Source organism: Humulus lupulus, chromosome 9 (assembly GCF_963169125.1).
Source record: "Humulus lupulus chromosome 9, drHumLupu1.1, whole genome shotgun sequence".
In the NCBI taxonomy this organism is placed as follows: Eukaryota; Viridiplantae; Streptophyta; class Magnoliopsida; order Rosales; family Cannabaceae; genus Humulus; species Humulus lupulus.
In genome coordinates this window covers 158,556,375-158,570,355 of record NC_084801.1, presented here as the reverse complement: position 1 = coordinate 158,570,355, position 13,981 = coordinate 158,556,375, and the positions used below count along the sequence as shown (strand labels likewise).

Below are 13,981 nucleotides of genomic sequence, written 5' to 3'. Positions count from 1 at the left end.
GGAACATAACTCCTTTACTAGAAGCTCCAAGAATAGAAGATCCTATAGGACCTGAAAGAGCAAGAACCTTCTTTCTTGCTGTGGTTTTAGGTCGACGACCTGGAGTGGGAGAGACAGCAGGGATAGATGCGGGGACTGGAGGATTGGCAGTGGGAACTGATTCAGGAATTGTCTCCTGCTGAGACTTCACGGACTTGGAAGATGAACCACGGCCTCGAGTCTTCATGGTTGCTAAGAGAGAAACAAGTGAAACACACAAAGAAAGAAACCCTAAACACTTCGGTTATATGTGAGAGATTCAACAAGAAAACACTGATTATGAAACAACCAAAGAGAATCCGAATATATAGAGTATTCGGTGCACAAATGAGGCAAGTTCAAAATGGGTAACCGGATTTTAAGTGATAAATGCCAAAATATCTCCCTTTTTAAAGCAAATTCTTTCACACCTCAAAATTGGAAACTTTTTGAATATTTTTAGAATATGTTGAGATAAAACAAATAAATTGCATCAATTTTTTTTTTATTAAATACACGGTACAAAACAAATTTTATTTTTCAATTTTTTTATTTTATTTTATTACAAAATTGCCGAAAATAGAGTATAAATTGCTATACCATATATGTCCATGTAAATACCAAGTTCTGTTCAAAAGAAACAAGATAACCATATTTTTCACAAATTAGAGAAATGTGTTATAATTCAAATACTAAGAGACCATAATTAAAAAAATATATAAATCACAAAACATATTTGAATCAATTCATTATATGTATGAGTCTTACAACCATCTTACACAGTCTAGTCAACAGGCATGTGTAATCAATTTGGCGTTTCTTTTTGGCCTTTTAAAGCTAGGGTCATTGCCCATATTTGGCGATTTTAGCCTTTTTCAAATTGTAACCATAATGGAGGCTATAACTCTTATACTGATGGTAGCCCTTTACACTAGTAGAGTATCCTCCAATATAATTGCTAATTACGTGGTACCAACTTACTCAGTGTCGGCTTTCACACATCAGTATATGTAGCTCTTTTTCAAAATGGAGCCTGAAAAAGAAACTAGATTAGGAATGCTCATACAAAGATAATGATTTGATCAAATATAAATTGAATGGTCTATAATTTTTCAAATATGATTTTTTTATTCCAACAAAGTATAGGACTTATAACGATCATTTTCTAAAATACAAAAAATATGCTCATCAAATTTCTTCCAAACAGGACAAGAGATTTACTCAAACACATATGCAAGGCAAGATAATCAATTTATTGACAATTTCAAATAAAACAAACCCCCAAGGATTTCCTGAGGGAATCAAATCTGACCGTGTGTAAGGCTTAAGTAAAAATATCTGCAATTTGTTTGTTAGTCTCAACATATTCTAAAATCAATGTTTTGTTTTCAACAAGTTCCCTAATAAAATGATGACGAATGTCAATATGTTTGGTGCAAGAGTGCTGAACAGGATTCTTGGAGATATTAATAGCACTTGTATTATCACAAAAAATGGTTAAAGTTTTATTATCAAACCCATAGTTTGCCAACATTTGTTTCATCCACAAAAGTTGAGTACAACAGCTTCCAGCAGCAATGTACTCATCTTCGGCTGTTGACAAGGAGATGGAGTTTTGTTTTTTACTATGCCAGGAGACCAAATTGTTTCCTAAGTAAAAACAACAACCACTTGTGCTTTTGCGATCATCAGTGTTTCCTGCCCAATCTGCATCACTATAACACACAATGTTAGAATTTGTTTCTTTGGAGTACCAAATGCCTAAATCAAGAGTATTATTGATGTAACGAATAATTATTTTTACAGCAGTCACATGAGACTCCATGGGGTTCCCTTGGAAACGAGCGCACACTCCAACACTGTAACTGATGTCAGGGCGACTTGCAGTTAAGTAAAGGAGACTCCCAATCATACTCCTGTAAAGAGTTGGATCAACTTTCTTCCCATTTTCATCTTTAGATAATTTGACCGTAGTACCCATTGGAGTTTTAGCAGGTTTAGATGCATCGAGTCCAAATCTTTTCACTAGACTTCTTGCATACTTGCTTTGTGAAATGAAAATTTCTTCATCTGACTGCTTCACTTGAAGTTCTAGGAAGAAATTAAGTTCTCCTACCATGCTCATCTCAAACTCTTCCTGCATTTGTTTCACAAATTCCTGCACTAGAGAATCATTAGTAGAACCAAACACTATATCATCAACATAGATTTGTGCTATCATAATATTCTCATCAACATTTTTGATAAACAGTGTTTTGTCTACTCCCCCTCTCTTGTACCCCTTTGAGACCAAAAAATGAGTTAGTCTCTCATACCAAGCCCGTGGGGCTTGTTTCAGCCCATACAAAACTTTTTGCAATTTAAAAACATGATTAGGATTGTAAGGATCCTCGAACCCTTTGGTTTGTTCCACATAAGCTTCTTCATTCAAAAATCCATTTAAAAAGGTGGATTTTACATCCATTTGGAATAATTTAAAACCAAGAACACATGAAATAACTAGTAATAATCTTATGGATTCAAGTCTTGCAACAGGGGCAAATATCTCATCAAAATCAATTCCTTCAACTTGAGTGTACCGCTGTGCAACTAGTCTAGCTTTATTTCTTATTATGGTCCCAAATTCATCAGTTTTATTTTTATATATACACTTTGTACCTATAACATTGGTATGACTCGGTCTAGGGACAAGAATCCATACCTCATTCCTTGTGAATTGATCTAACTCTTCTTGCATAACATTGATCCATGATTCATCATTTAAGGCCTCCTTCACATTTTTTGGTTCCAAAGTAGAAGTAAAACAAACAAATTGAACCAAATTTACATACCTCTTCTGAGTGACCATACTATCTTCAAGATTTCCCAAAATAAGGTCAGAAGGGTGATTCTTTTTTACTCTGGTTGATGGTTCTTTTTGAACGGAGTCAAAGGAAGTAACTGGATTTTCCTTCTCTGTTTGCCCAGTTGTTGTTTCGACAGAATTTGCATTTGATACGTCAGCAGTGGCTGTTTTCCCCTCTGAAGGCTGTGCTGTCAGATCTGCCATTTCTTTGTGATGTTGAACATCAATGAGCCTGTCAATTTCCTCCTCATGGGAGTACTCAAAAAAATCTTTTAAATCATCTACAACCACATTAGCTGATTCCATAATAGTTTGACTTCTCATGTTATAGACACGATAAGCCCTACTATTGGTGGAATAACCAAGAAAAACTCCCATATCGCTTTTGGCATCAAATTTGCCCAGATTCTCACGATCTATAAGAATATAACACAGACACCCAAAAACATGAAAATAATTGACATTGAGTTTTCTACATTTCCAGATTTCATAAGGAGTTTTATTTGTACCTGGACGCAGAAAAACACGATTAATTGTGTAACAAGCTATATTAATTGCTTCTGCCCACAATTTCTTTGTGAGTTTTTTTGCTATTAAGCATAACTCTGGCCATTTCCTGCAAGGTACGATTTTTCCGTTCTACTACCCCATTTTGTTCAGGGGTTTTGGGAGCAGAAAATTCATGCAAAATTCCAAAAGATTTACAATATTCATCATAAACAGAATTTTCAAACTCCTTACCATGGTCACTCCTTATTCGTACAATTTTTCCAATGTTACAATTTTTTTCAACTCTCAATCTTGTACATAGAGTTTGAAAAGCTTCAAAAGTATCTGATTTTTCTCTTAAGAAATCTACCCAAGTAAATCTAGAAAAATCATCCACACATACAAAAATGTATCTCTTACCATTAATACTTTCAACTTGTATAGGACCCATGAGATCCATATGCAATAATTCTAACACATTTGAAGTATTAATATCAGATAATGCTTTATGGGAAATTTTCAATTGTTTTCCCAATTGACATGATTCACACTTACCAAGCGATTCTTTACCCAGCTTGGGTATACCACGGATGAGACCTGCATTAGCAATCTTTTTCAAGTTTTTGAAATTTATATGACCAAGTTTTTCATGCCATAAGTCAGTAATATTAAAACTTGATGAAGATGCATGACATGTGAATTTTTGTGTGAGAGTGTAACAATTATCCAAAGAACGAGAACCTTTGAGAACAATATCACCATTTTGATTTAAAACATTACACTCATCATGTGAAAAATTAACATAAAAACCTTGGTCACAAATTTGACTTATGCTAATTAAGTTGGCTTTCAGCCCATCAACAAGAAGCACATTTTTCAGTTTCGGTAACCCTTCAATGTTTAGAGTACCTTTACCTAAAATATTTCCTGTCATTCCATCCCCAAATGTTACTACTCCACACTTCAAGGATTTGAAGTTGGTAAGTATGTTGACATTACCTGTCATATGTCTTGAACAACCGCTATCAAAGTACCATGAACTAGATGCATGCATTTTATGACAGGTAAAAGTAGCCAAGCAAACAGAGTTAACTTTCTTGACCCATATTGTTTTTTATTTTGAATTTCTTTTGGTCAAGAATTGATTCATACTACCAAAGTGTTTAACATAATTCTCTTTAAACAAGTTTAACAGAGAAAAACACTTAGGTCTTATGTGTCCTTTCATCCCACAAAAATGACAAACTGGTACAAATTGTTCAATGTTTCTTTTTGGAGAAATTTTCTTTAGTTGAAGATCTGTTGCAACAGATGACAACTTTGTGCTCTCAGCAGCATGACTTGTTCATGCAAAACAGTTAGTTGGCACAACAGACAGATAATTCATAGATTTTACAAAAACCGTTTTTCTTGAGAACTCAGATCCATTAGATCCTAATCTACTGTAATCACCAACCTTTTTTCCTACAGAAAGAATATCATCCAATATTCCAGATCTAGGATTGTAACGCCCTGGATAGCCAAGACCGCTACACTGTGTGTTTATAAAGGTGTGAGACTTGCTAATCAAGTCGTTTAATCAAAACGTGTCGTTAGTTAAAGTGTTCTAGGGCTAAAAGACATTTTGGCCTCAAAAGACACATTTTATAGACTATAAACAACTTTACATAAGGGATCCCCAAAAGTACAATGTTTAAAAGTTGATTTACAAAATTCAACAGTTAAGAGTAAACATTAGCCATACTAAGGCAAAATACAAGGTTCTGGTCCTCTCGTCCCTGTAATCTCCTCAACCGTGGCGATTGAGCGGCCTGACATGTACATTCATCTGGCAGAGCTCTCCAATCAAGGTTGATCAATCTAGCTCTTGCCTTTACCTGCACCACGCAGCACCCGTGAGCCAAGGCCCAGCAAGAAAACAACATACACAGCATATACAATATTATCAAACAAATATTCTAATACGCATGTTCAAGTATTCAATCCATAGCATATAAGCATACCTCAAGGTACAAATAACCTCATATACACTTAGAATATTTAACAATCTCACTAATCACAATCATAGCTAAATATAACAATCAACTAACACAAATACTAGGGCCGACACCTTAGGTCGCGCCCTCTGTTTAACCCACTGACTCCGGCCCGCTTAAACCAAGCTCAGTGCATAATAAGCTGTCCTCGGATACCAGTGTCCGAGCCGTGCCAATTGTACAAGTTAACCTTGGCACACTTAGGCCGTTGGTTTACAATTTACATGGCATAATACCATATTTTCAATCATATATATCAGGGAGCCCTTAGTCCTGTTCAAATATTCAACCGGGTGTAATTTTCTTACCTTTGGCTTCTAGATGAATTAGTTACGGGCGATACTCCTTGAGCGCGATCCGATCCCCGAGCCCTAGCTTAGCACCTAGTCACAACCATGATGAAGGATACCATTTACAATTTTAAATGAGTCTCTAAACCAAGTTTTAGTCCTCGGAACATTGAACTTCACCAAATATGGTAAAAGATTCAATCCCGAGCACCCTAGGTTAAATTCCCAAGCCTAAAATCTCAAAATCCCAAAATCCCCTAAGGGCCCTGGCATAGGCCATCCATGCTACGACATGGCCCCAGACAGAGCCCTCCATAGGCACAAAAACAGGTAAGGGCTGCGACATTCCTTAGGCCATGCCGCAGCCCGCCCTCCTTCCTCAGCACAACTCAACTTCCAAGGGCCACGACTCACCAAGAATTATGCCGCGGCCCGACCCCTTCGAACCCAGAAAAACCACCATTTTTAACTCCCAAACCTCATGCAAAATCACTCAAAACCACCCCAAATCCACAACTCAATTATCCAAAGACTTCCCACAAGATCCCAACAACTCAACCCAGCTGAATCCTAGGCTAGAAACCCATCAAAGACCCATTTCAATTACTGAAACTTCCTAACTTAAAAACACAAAACCCATCCATGGAAACTATAAAATTCAACCATCAAACTTTGAATTGAACCTTACCTCAATTATGGAATCGTTTCTCCAAGGACCCCCTGGTTTATCTTTAGAGTTTCAAGCCCCAAACTCCACCTTAAATATCAAAATCACAACTATAAAAAACTCAGCCACTTTTCTTAAAGTTCCTAACCATAGAACGAAAATCAATGCTTACCTTGGCTCTAACTCAGTCCTTGATTAGTTCTTGAGCTCAACCTCTAATTCAGCCCTTTAGTTCCCCAAAGATTCAGCTTGATTTCAGTAATTCCTCCTCAAATTTTAGTGTTGTTCTTCCTTAGGAGAGAGAAGAGCTGAGAAAGATTCGGTTTAATTTCCGTGTCTAGTATTTTCTAAGTCTTTCCAAGTATATCCTTAGGTTATTAGACTAATCTCAAAGCTCGGGGTGCCAGAAACGTCCTCGAGGGCAAAACGATAAAATTCCCCAATAATCCCGCCTAAACATCCTAACCTCAAATATATCTCCAATTATTTATTTCCATCACCCGATAGTCTAAATTACTACCTGATTCCTAAAATATCCCTGACTTGTCGAAAGTCAATTATAATGCCCCGTTGTGACTTTTCCCGTTACATAGCCCTAGGATCGCCTCGAGTCGCCGGCTACAGAGTTATCCATATAATAATGTGGTTCTCACATATATCACATACATATATTTCACATCATCATATAATATCATCATTATCATATGCTCACTATTAATCATGTAATTACGCATTTAAATCAACAAAATTCATTCTAATCCCAATTATGCCCTCCTAGCACACTAATCAAGGCTTTTAAGCCTTATTAATGAATTTGGGTCGTTACAAGGATTAAGCATTTTGACACAATTTTGCAAAAAATCAATTTCTTTATTCAAAGAATTAATTTCATCATTTTTGGAAGCAATAACATCTTAAGTTTTTCAATTTTTTCAACAATTTTTTTATTATTGCTAGCCATTAGACGATTCTCAGAACACACTTTCAGCCATTGCTCATACATTATTTTATAAGACTCTTTCAATGACTCATCATCTAAGTCAGAATCATCAGAATCACTGTCAGAATTCTCATTATTCTGAACAGAATTATTAAAGACATAACACATCCTTACAATTAACTGAAGAGAAAAACATACCTTTGTGAACAAAGGTTAAGGCAACACTATTTTCCTCCTCATCACTCTGTTCAGAGTCTTGATCACTCCACGTGGCTGTCATGACTTTCTTTTTCTTTAAGGTATTTGCACGCTCAGATTGAATGTGTCCAAATCCTTCACATTCCCTACACTGAATACCCTTTTTATTAGTTTCAAAGGGTTTAGAAAAATTACTTTTTGGATTTTTGGATATGGCCTTTTTGTTTCCCAATTTCTTTATGTATTTTTAAAAAATTTTTGTCAACAGAGCCTTCTCATCATTCTAACTTTCCTTCTTTTCTTTAGACGATTTCAAGGCAATAGATTTTTCCTTGATTTCCTCTGTCTTACCTTTTTGTCTAATTTGTTGGTTTAGTTCAAAAGTTCGAAGTGAACCCATCAATTCTTCTACTTTTATTTTGTCCGGATCTTTTGCTTCTTCAATTGCCGTTAGCTTTGTCTGAAACCTGGCAGGGAGAACTCTAACAATTTTTCGAACCAAAACATTTTCTTCAAGTTTTTCACCAAGAGCAAAATATTCGTTAGCAATATCTGACAATTTCTCATAAAATTCAGTGAGGGTTTCATTTTCATTCATTTTCAAATTTTGTTGTGAGCATAAAAAGCCTAGAACGCTTGACATCAGCAGTTCTTTCAAATTGAGTTTGAAGGATTTGCCAAGCATCTTTGGCTGAAACACATGAAGAAATCAATTTAATGTAACCTTCACCAACACCATTAAAAATAGCATGTAGTGCTTTATTATTGTAACTGGACAGTTTGTCTTCAGCATCAGTCCAGTCAAGTTCAGATTTTACCTTAGTTACATCATCGCTTTCTGCTGGAGGAGTCCAACCACTTAAAACAACTCTCCAAGCCTTTTCATCTTGAGATTTGGTGAAGGCTCTCATTCTAACTTTCCAATATGGATAGTTTGAATCGTTGAGTAAAGGGGGGCGAGTTATGGAGCCTCCTTCTGTGAAAAAAGACATTGCAAGAACAAGAATAACAAACAGAATAAACCAAGATCACACTCAGAAATGAGTGACCTGCTCTGATACCAATTGAAATTCCATTTTTAGTAATTACCAAATTAATTAAACCATGTGAATTAATTAAAGTGCGGAATGATAATTAACTGTTTACACAGATTACAGTTCTGTCGGGACAGAATCCACACTTGTCACGACAGAAACTGAACACAATAAAAAGACAGTGCAAAATAATAAAGAACACAGTGAATTTTTACAAGGTTCAGAAACCCTTTCGGATAACCTACTCCTTGGGGCCACGCCTAGAGAATAAAACCAATTAATAAAGAATCACAAGTACAAAAACATTGACTTAAACAAAACAAGACTCCCTCTTGAGATTTGCCGCAACTTTGTTGTACTTCTCTTCACTAATCTGATTTTGATTGAAACGCTCAACCACTTGAACTCCCTTCAATGGCCAGCGGGTGCTTGCATCCTCCTGACGCAAGGCTTGTAAAAATCTTCTCCCGAAAACTATAAACGTTGTGTTCAATTACAATGTGTATTTCACTCATGAACATGGAATAAACTCACCACTAAAACCTAAACACACATATTACTACAAGATCACGTGAATACTTATGATCTTGAATACAAAGAGGAACTCTATCAAATATTACAATAATGCTCACGAATAATGCACCAAAGAGTTCACCTTTCTCACTGCCTTTAGAGACCTATTTATAGAGTCTTTTTTCGTGCTCATAAAGGTTGAGAAAGAATTCTTCTAATAAAGGCAAGAATAAATGAAGATATTCTTGATTGATGAAAAGTTGCATTTTTTAGAAGATGCTGATCCGACAGATACGATTTTGGTGGGGACAGCTCAGACCTGTGTCGAATAAAAAACAAGCTCAAAAAGGAAACAACAATTAATGACATTAAGGAACCAGTTTCCTGTTTGTAATTTTTCAGCTGCACGAAAATATATAAGCAAATAAACCAGAAACAACTTTGGGTAAGTACCGAATATTTGCAATATAAATCTTCCATTTATAAACAAAATGAGACAATATAAGCTAAATAAAAAAGCTCACAATTATCCAAAATTCACCAAAATGAGAAAGTGAATTTCCAAAAATTATAATAAAGGAAAACAATCAATTCCGAAAATTATAATAAAGGGAAACAAACAATTCCGAAAATTTATAATAAAGGGAAACAACTAATTCAACCAATTTATCTTTTAAGAAAAATATATTTTTATAAAAATGCCGGGATTTACATTTATGTTTATGTAATCTTTCAGCCAGTTCTTTTTTTTTTATGTTATGTAATACATAAATTATTTAATAATTATTAGGCAAATTAATTTTTAAACATAATAAATTAATCCATAGACTAATCAAATATAAATTGAGCTTTCCCGATAAAAAAAAAATATAAACTGAGCTTGGCTAAAAGAGAGACTTAGGCAATTGTCTTAACTACCTATCATTAGAGGTCTGTTGTCAACTCTTTTATGTAAACTCATAAAATTTGCACATTTGGAGACAGAACCATAACATTAAGAGCTTATTTTGTGTATGAGACTAGGATTAGCATAGTGAAGATTTATTTACTTACTCAAATGAGATCTTTCATCAAATCCAAAAATGTAGGATTATAAATAATTCATACGTCCAATACTTATGTTCTCTAATATTCTTTTTGTACCAAATTTAGGATAAAGTCCTATAAACTCATACCGATTCACTATTTAATTTTTTTTTTTTAATAAAATCATTCAAGAACATATGCAATCGACTTATTTGCATGTGTATAAATAAATTTGACGCAGATAATAACTGCGCATAGAAGATGGCAAGTATACAGAGGAGATAGCTCAGATTCAAAAGACTTACTTTTCAGTGTGAAGAAATCTTCTCTAATTCAATTCAAGACCGAATTAGACGTGTTTTTTGCTGCTAACATAAAAGAAGATGTACCTGATTTCAAGGTCAAAGGTAGCTGGCTTGAAAGATCATGCACTATATATCTCGGAAATACCTCCAATATCATTGCCCAAGTAAGATATATTACATATAATATATATTCAACCATTATTATTTATTTTTATCAAAACATATTATGAAATGAAATGTTATGATGTTACATAATTTGAGATTAAGAAATATCCCTTGTTCATTAAAACATTGCAGATGCACAAGAAACACAGTGTTGAAAGCGTTTTGCTTGGAAAGGACACATTTTCAGTGACTGTGTATCCTCATGTTGATTATGCCTTCATAGTTGGTCTGGTGGTGATTCTGTATGAGATTAACGAGGACAGAAAAGATGATGACTGAAAGATTGGACTACCCTTCTTCGCAATCTATGTAACAGCCTCAGCATATCTTATTTCATGAGGCTTTTGGTATGCGTGATATAAATTATATGAATGGAATGTGAAAGTATTGTTGGAAAAAATTGAGTGAATGAGAAATCGATGCCTAAATTGATTAAAGATGATATTATCTGAATATTGTATGATTCATTCTAATTAATTTTGACAAATCACTTTGGTCAAAATTGAGATATCAGAATATTGTGTGATTAATTCTGATTGACTATGAAAAAATCACTTTGGGTAGCAACTGATATTACCAGAATAAGTGTGATTAATTCTAATTGATTATCAGAAAATCACTTTGGGTAATTGCTGATATTACCAGAATAAGTGTGATTAATTCTGATTGATTTTCAGAAATTAAGATTTCAAATTTGTTGGATATTTGGGCATTAATGCACTTGATTCACACACATTTTCAACTCTCCATGAAAATTATTGTTGACGCCGTTTTTCGTCAACTTAAAATGTAGAGCAATTAAACAATATGAGATATGATGCAAATGAATAGTATGGTGGAACAACAAGGATTTTACGTGGTTCAACAGTTAAATCTGCCTAGTCCACGAGTCTATTTTATTAGAACTTGGAGTTTTCTGGAAATCCTTCAGAGATGAATTCCTCAGAGTTCTCTCTCAAGATATCAAAAGATCCGTCCTCTATAAGTATTAATGACCTCTCTATTTATAGAGAGTTTTCAGAGTTCATTCCCACATATTTCAGAAAGATACTTCTGCATATTAATTGAAATAATGATATTAAATGTTGTAACTCCTATATACAAGGAAACGTCCCCGGAAGACCAGGAAACGGATAACAGACTTGTTAATATCCCTTTAATGTTGGGATGTTATAACAATAAATATCTTTAAACGTACAGAACGCGTTACATCAGATGACTAATCAAATCTCCGAGGTCAGCAACCAGCATCGCGTCAGTCAAGGTTTACGGACAGGTTACGAACTAGCCGTCTTATTCCTAGACCTACTCGGAGTAGATAAATACCATCGAGGCTATCACATTTCGAGCTTGTGCTCTTTAAGCTCGGACTACTCGGTCTGAAGGCATTCGCTAACGGATGTATCCTGATGCTATGCTCTTTTGAGCTTAGAAAGAATCTCAAGGTTACATCTTCGAGATTGCCGTCTTGCTTCGGGGGTTTTACAGCTGGACCATGAACATGCGTTTTTATATATTTCGAGACGACTCCAACCTTCGAGGTCATAATTTCTTATCTCGAAATCTGGGTGTAACAGTTTGCCCCCTCAAAAGTATTAGTTCGAATCTTATGAGAATGAAACTTTTGAACTACTTCCATTGGGAATCGTACCATCAAACATACTCGACTGTGGACACGCGTCGACTGATAAATATTAGATTTAGGTTCTAACATTATTGGCTCCAAACACAGTTCATGTGCAAAGAGACCCAAATATGGCTCTTTCTTTGGGTTTTTGAATTTCGGAGGACATATCTTGCACACCAAGATATTGGGTACAAAATCAGGATTTTTTTTAAAGAATGCACGATTCCCAAAAATATCACTTTTTGAATAACCGCCACCTTTCTTCCCTGATATATCGGGATTTCCAATAACGTGTCCACCTTCTTTTCTTTTGGTGGACTACACGCTCTAATATTGGCCTCATCCTTTGGATCGAGCTTGCCTTGTAGCCTTGATCATTCAAGCTTAGGTCTTCTATTTATCTCATTATTTCATGTTCGCTGGCCCTCACCCTTTTGCTTTCTTGTTAGATGTCGCAGAACTCGGGAAAGTGGTGGGGGTCAAAGCTCGCGATTCCTTATTCACCAGTAGCTCCGAGCCCGGAGTCTCCTTTTACTCGGAACCAGCGCTTGATTTGGGACCACGAACTGAGGCGTGAGCAAGAGGACATTCGAGACCACTTCCGAAGTCAGATAGACGAGGTCGAAGAAGGGAAAAGGAAAAAAACTAAGGGTCGCCCTTTATCCAGATTCGGAAACCGAGCCTAGGCCGATTCCTCTCGACCATACGCTCAAAGTGACAATCGCCTTCAAGCCGGGAGATCTTAAATTCTCACTGATGGGGGAACCTTCTACCTCGCAGCCGAGGAGAGAATTCTTCGAGGCCGAGCACTATTGGAGCTCGGTCACATCGTTAGGTCAGATAACTGATATTCTGGCCTTTCACGGCATAAGACTGTCGGGCTTGCTAAGGTGTCGAGCTCTAACCTCCGATGAGCAAAGTTGCCGCACTCTAGGAGATGGAAATCCCGACAGCAAGCTGAGATACGCAGCTTGGAGCCAGGAACACATGAAGGCAGGGGCAGTACTGCCCTTGAAGTATTTTTTCAAAGACTTCATGGACTTCGTTTGGCTCGCCCCCTTCCAACTCAACACCAACTCATATGGGGTTTTGTCAGCCCTGAGGCCGCTCTTCCACGAGCTAAAGTGGGCAGGACCTTCACTAGAAGAGATTTTGTATCTCTTTTTCTTGAAAAGCAATCCCTCCTGAGCTTGGGGAGGGGATGGCTTCTATTACCTTTCGAGCTATCCCAAGGAGCCAAATATCTTCGGGGATTTACCCAATCATCCACCAGACTTCAAGAAGGCCTTCTTCTGGACGGATGACCTAGCTCCATCCTGGTACTATTTGTTCAGGCGAATTCGTAAGCATCCTAAACTTCTTTCTTTTTTATGCTCAAATTTTGTTTAGGCTCGTGCTTAGTTAAGATGTGTTTAATCTTCTAGCCAACTTCCACCATCCTACTCCCACCAAGGAGATGAGAGAGCACAAGGAAGCTCTGCTCCAACTCCCTTATGGCAGGAGGTCCCACTCTTATCTCCTACAAGAAGACAAACTCCGAGCATGCAGCCTACTGGAGAAGGATCAGTCTACATCTGACTGGTCCAATAAGAAATATGACCAGAGGGAGCTTGTGCCTCTCCCAACCGACAACCTCCCACCGAGGATAAATGCGAGGCCTCCATCTCCAGCTCGGCGTCGCAGGAGTCCGCAATCGGGGAATGAGGCCAACGATGAGGCCTCGAGCTCGGGCTCGGATGAAAGAGGTACAGTCATCCTTAGCTTGGATTTGTGGTCCCCCTCCTTACTAAAGCATAAACCTGATAGATTAATATTATGTGAGGATGAT

General features: G+C 36.6%; 1 protein-coding gene across 1 annotated transcript in view; it reads left to right on the top strand.

The window, feature by feature from the left end:
• Positions 1 to 11,093, top strand: part of LOC133800788 (protein LURP-one-related 15-like) — a 28,743-nt gene extending 17,650 nt beyond the window's left edge. The window contains exons 2-3 of the mRNA XM_062238848.1: positions 10,298 to 10,525; positions 10,659 to 11,093. Coding sequence (XP_062094832.1) covers positions 10,298 to 10,525; positions 10,659 to 10,805 — 375 coding nt within the window. The 3' untranslated portion in view covers positions 10,806 to 11,093. The remainder of the gene's footprint in view (positions 1 to 10,297; positions 10,526 to 10,658) is intronic.
• The last annotated feature ends 2,888 nt before the right edge of the window (positions 11,094 to 13,981 follow it).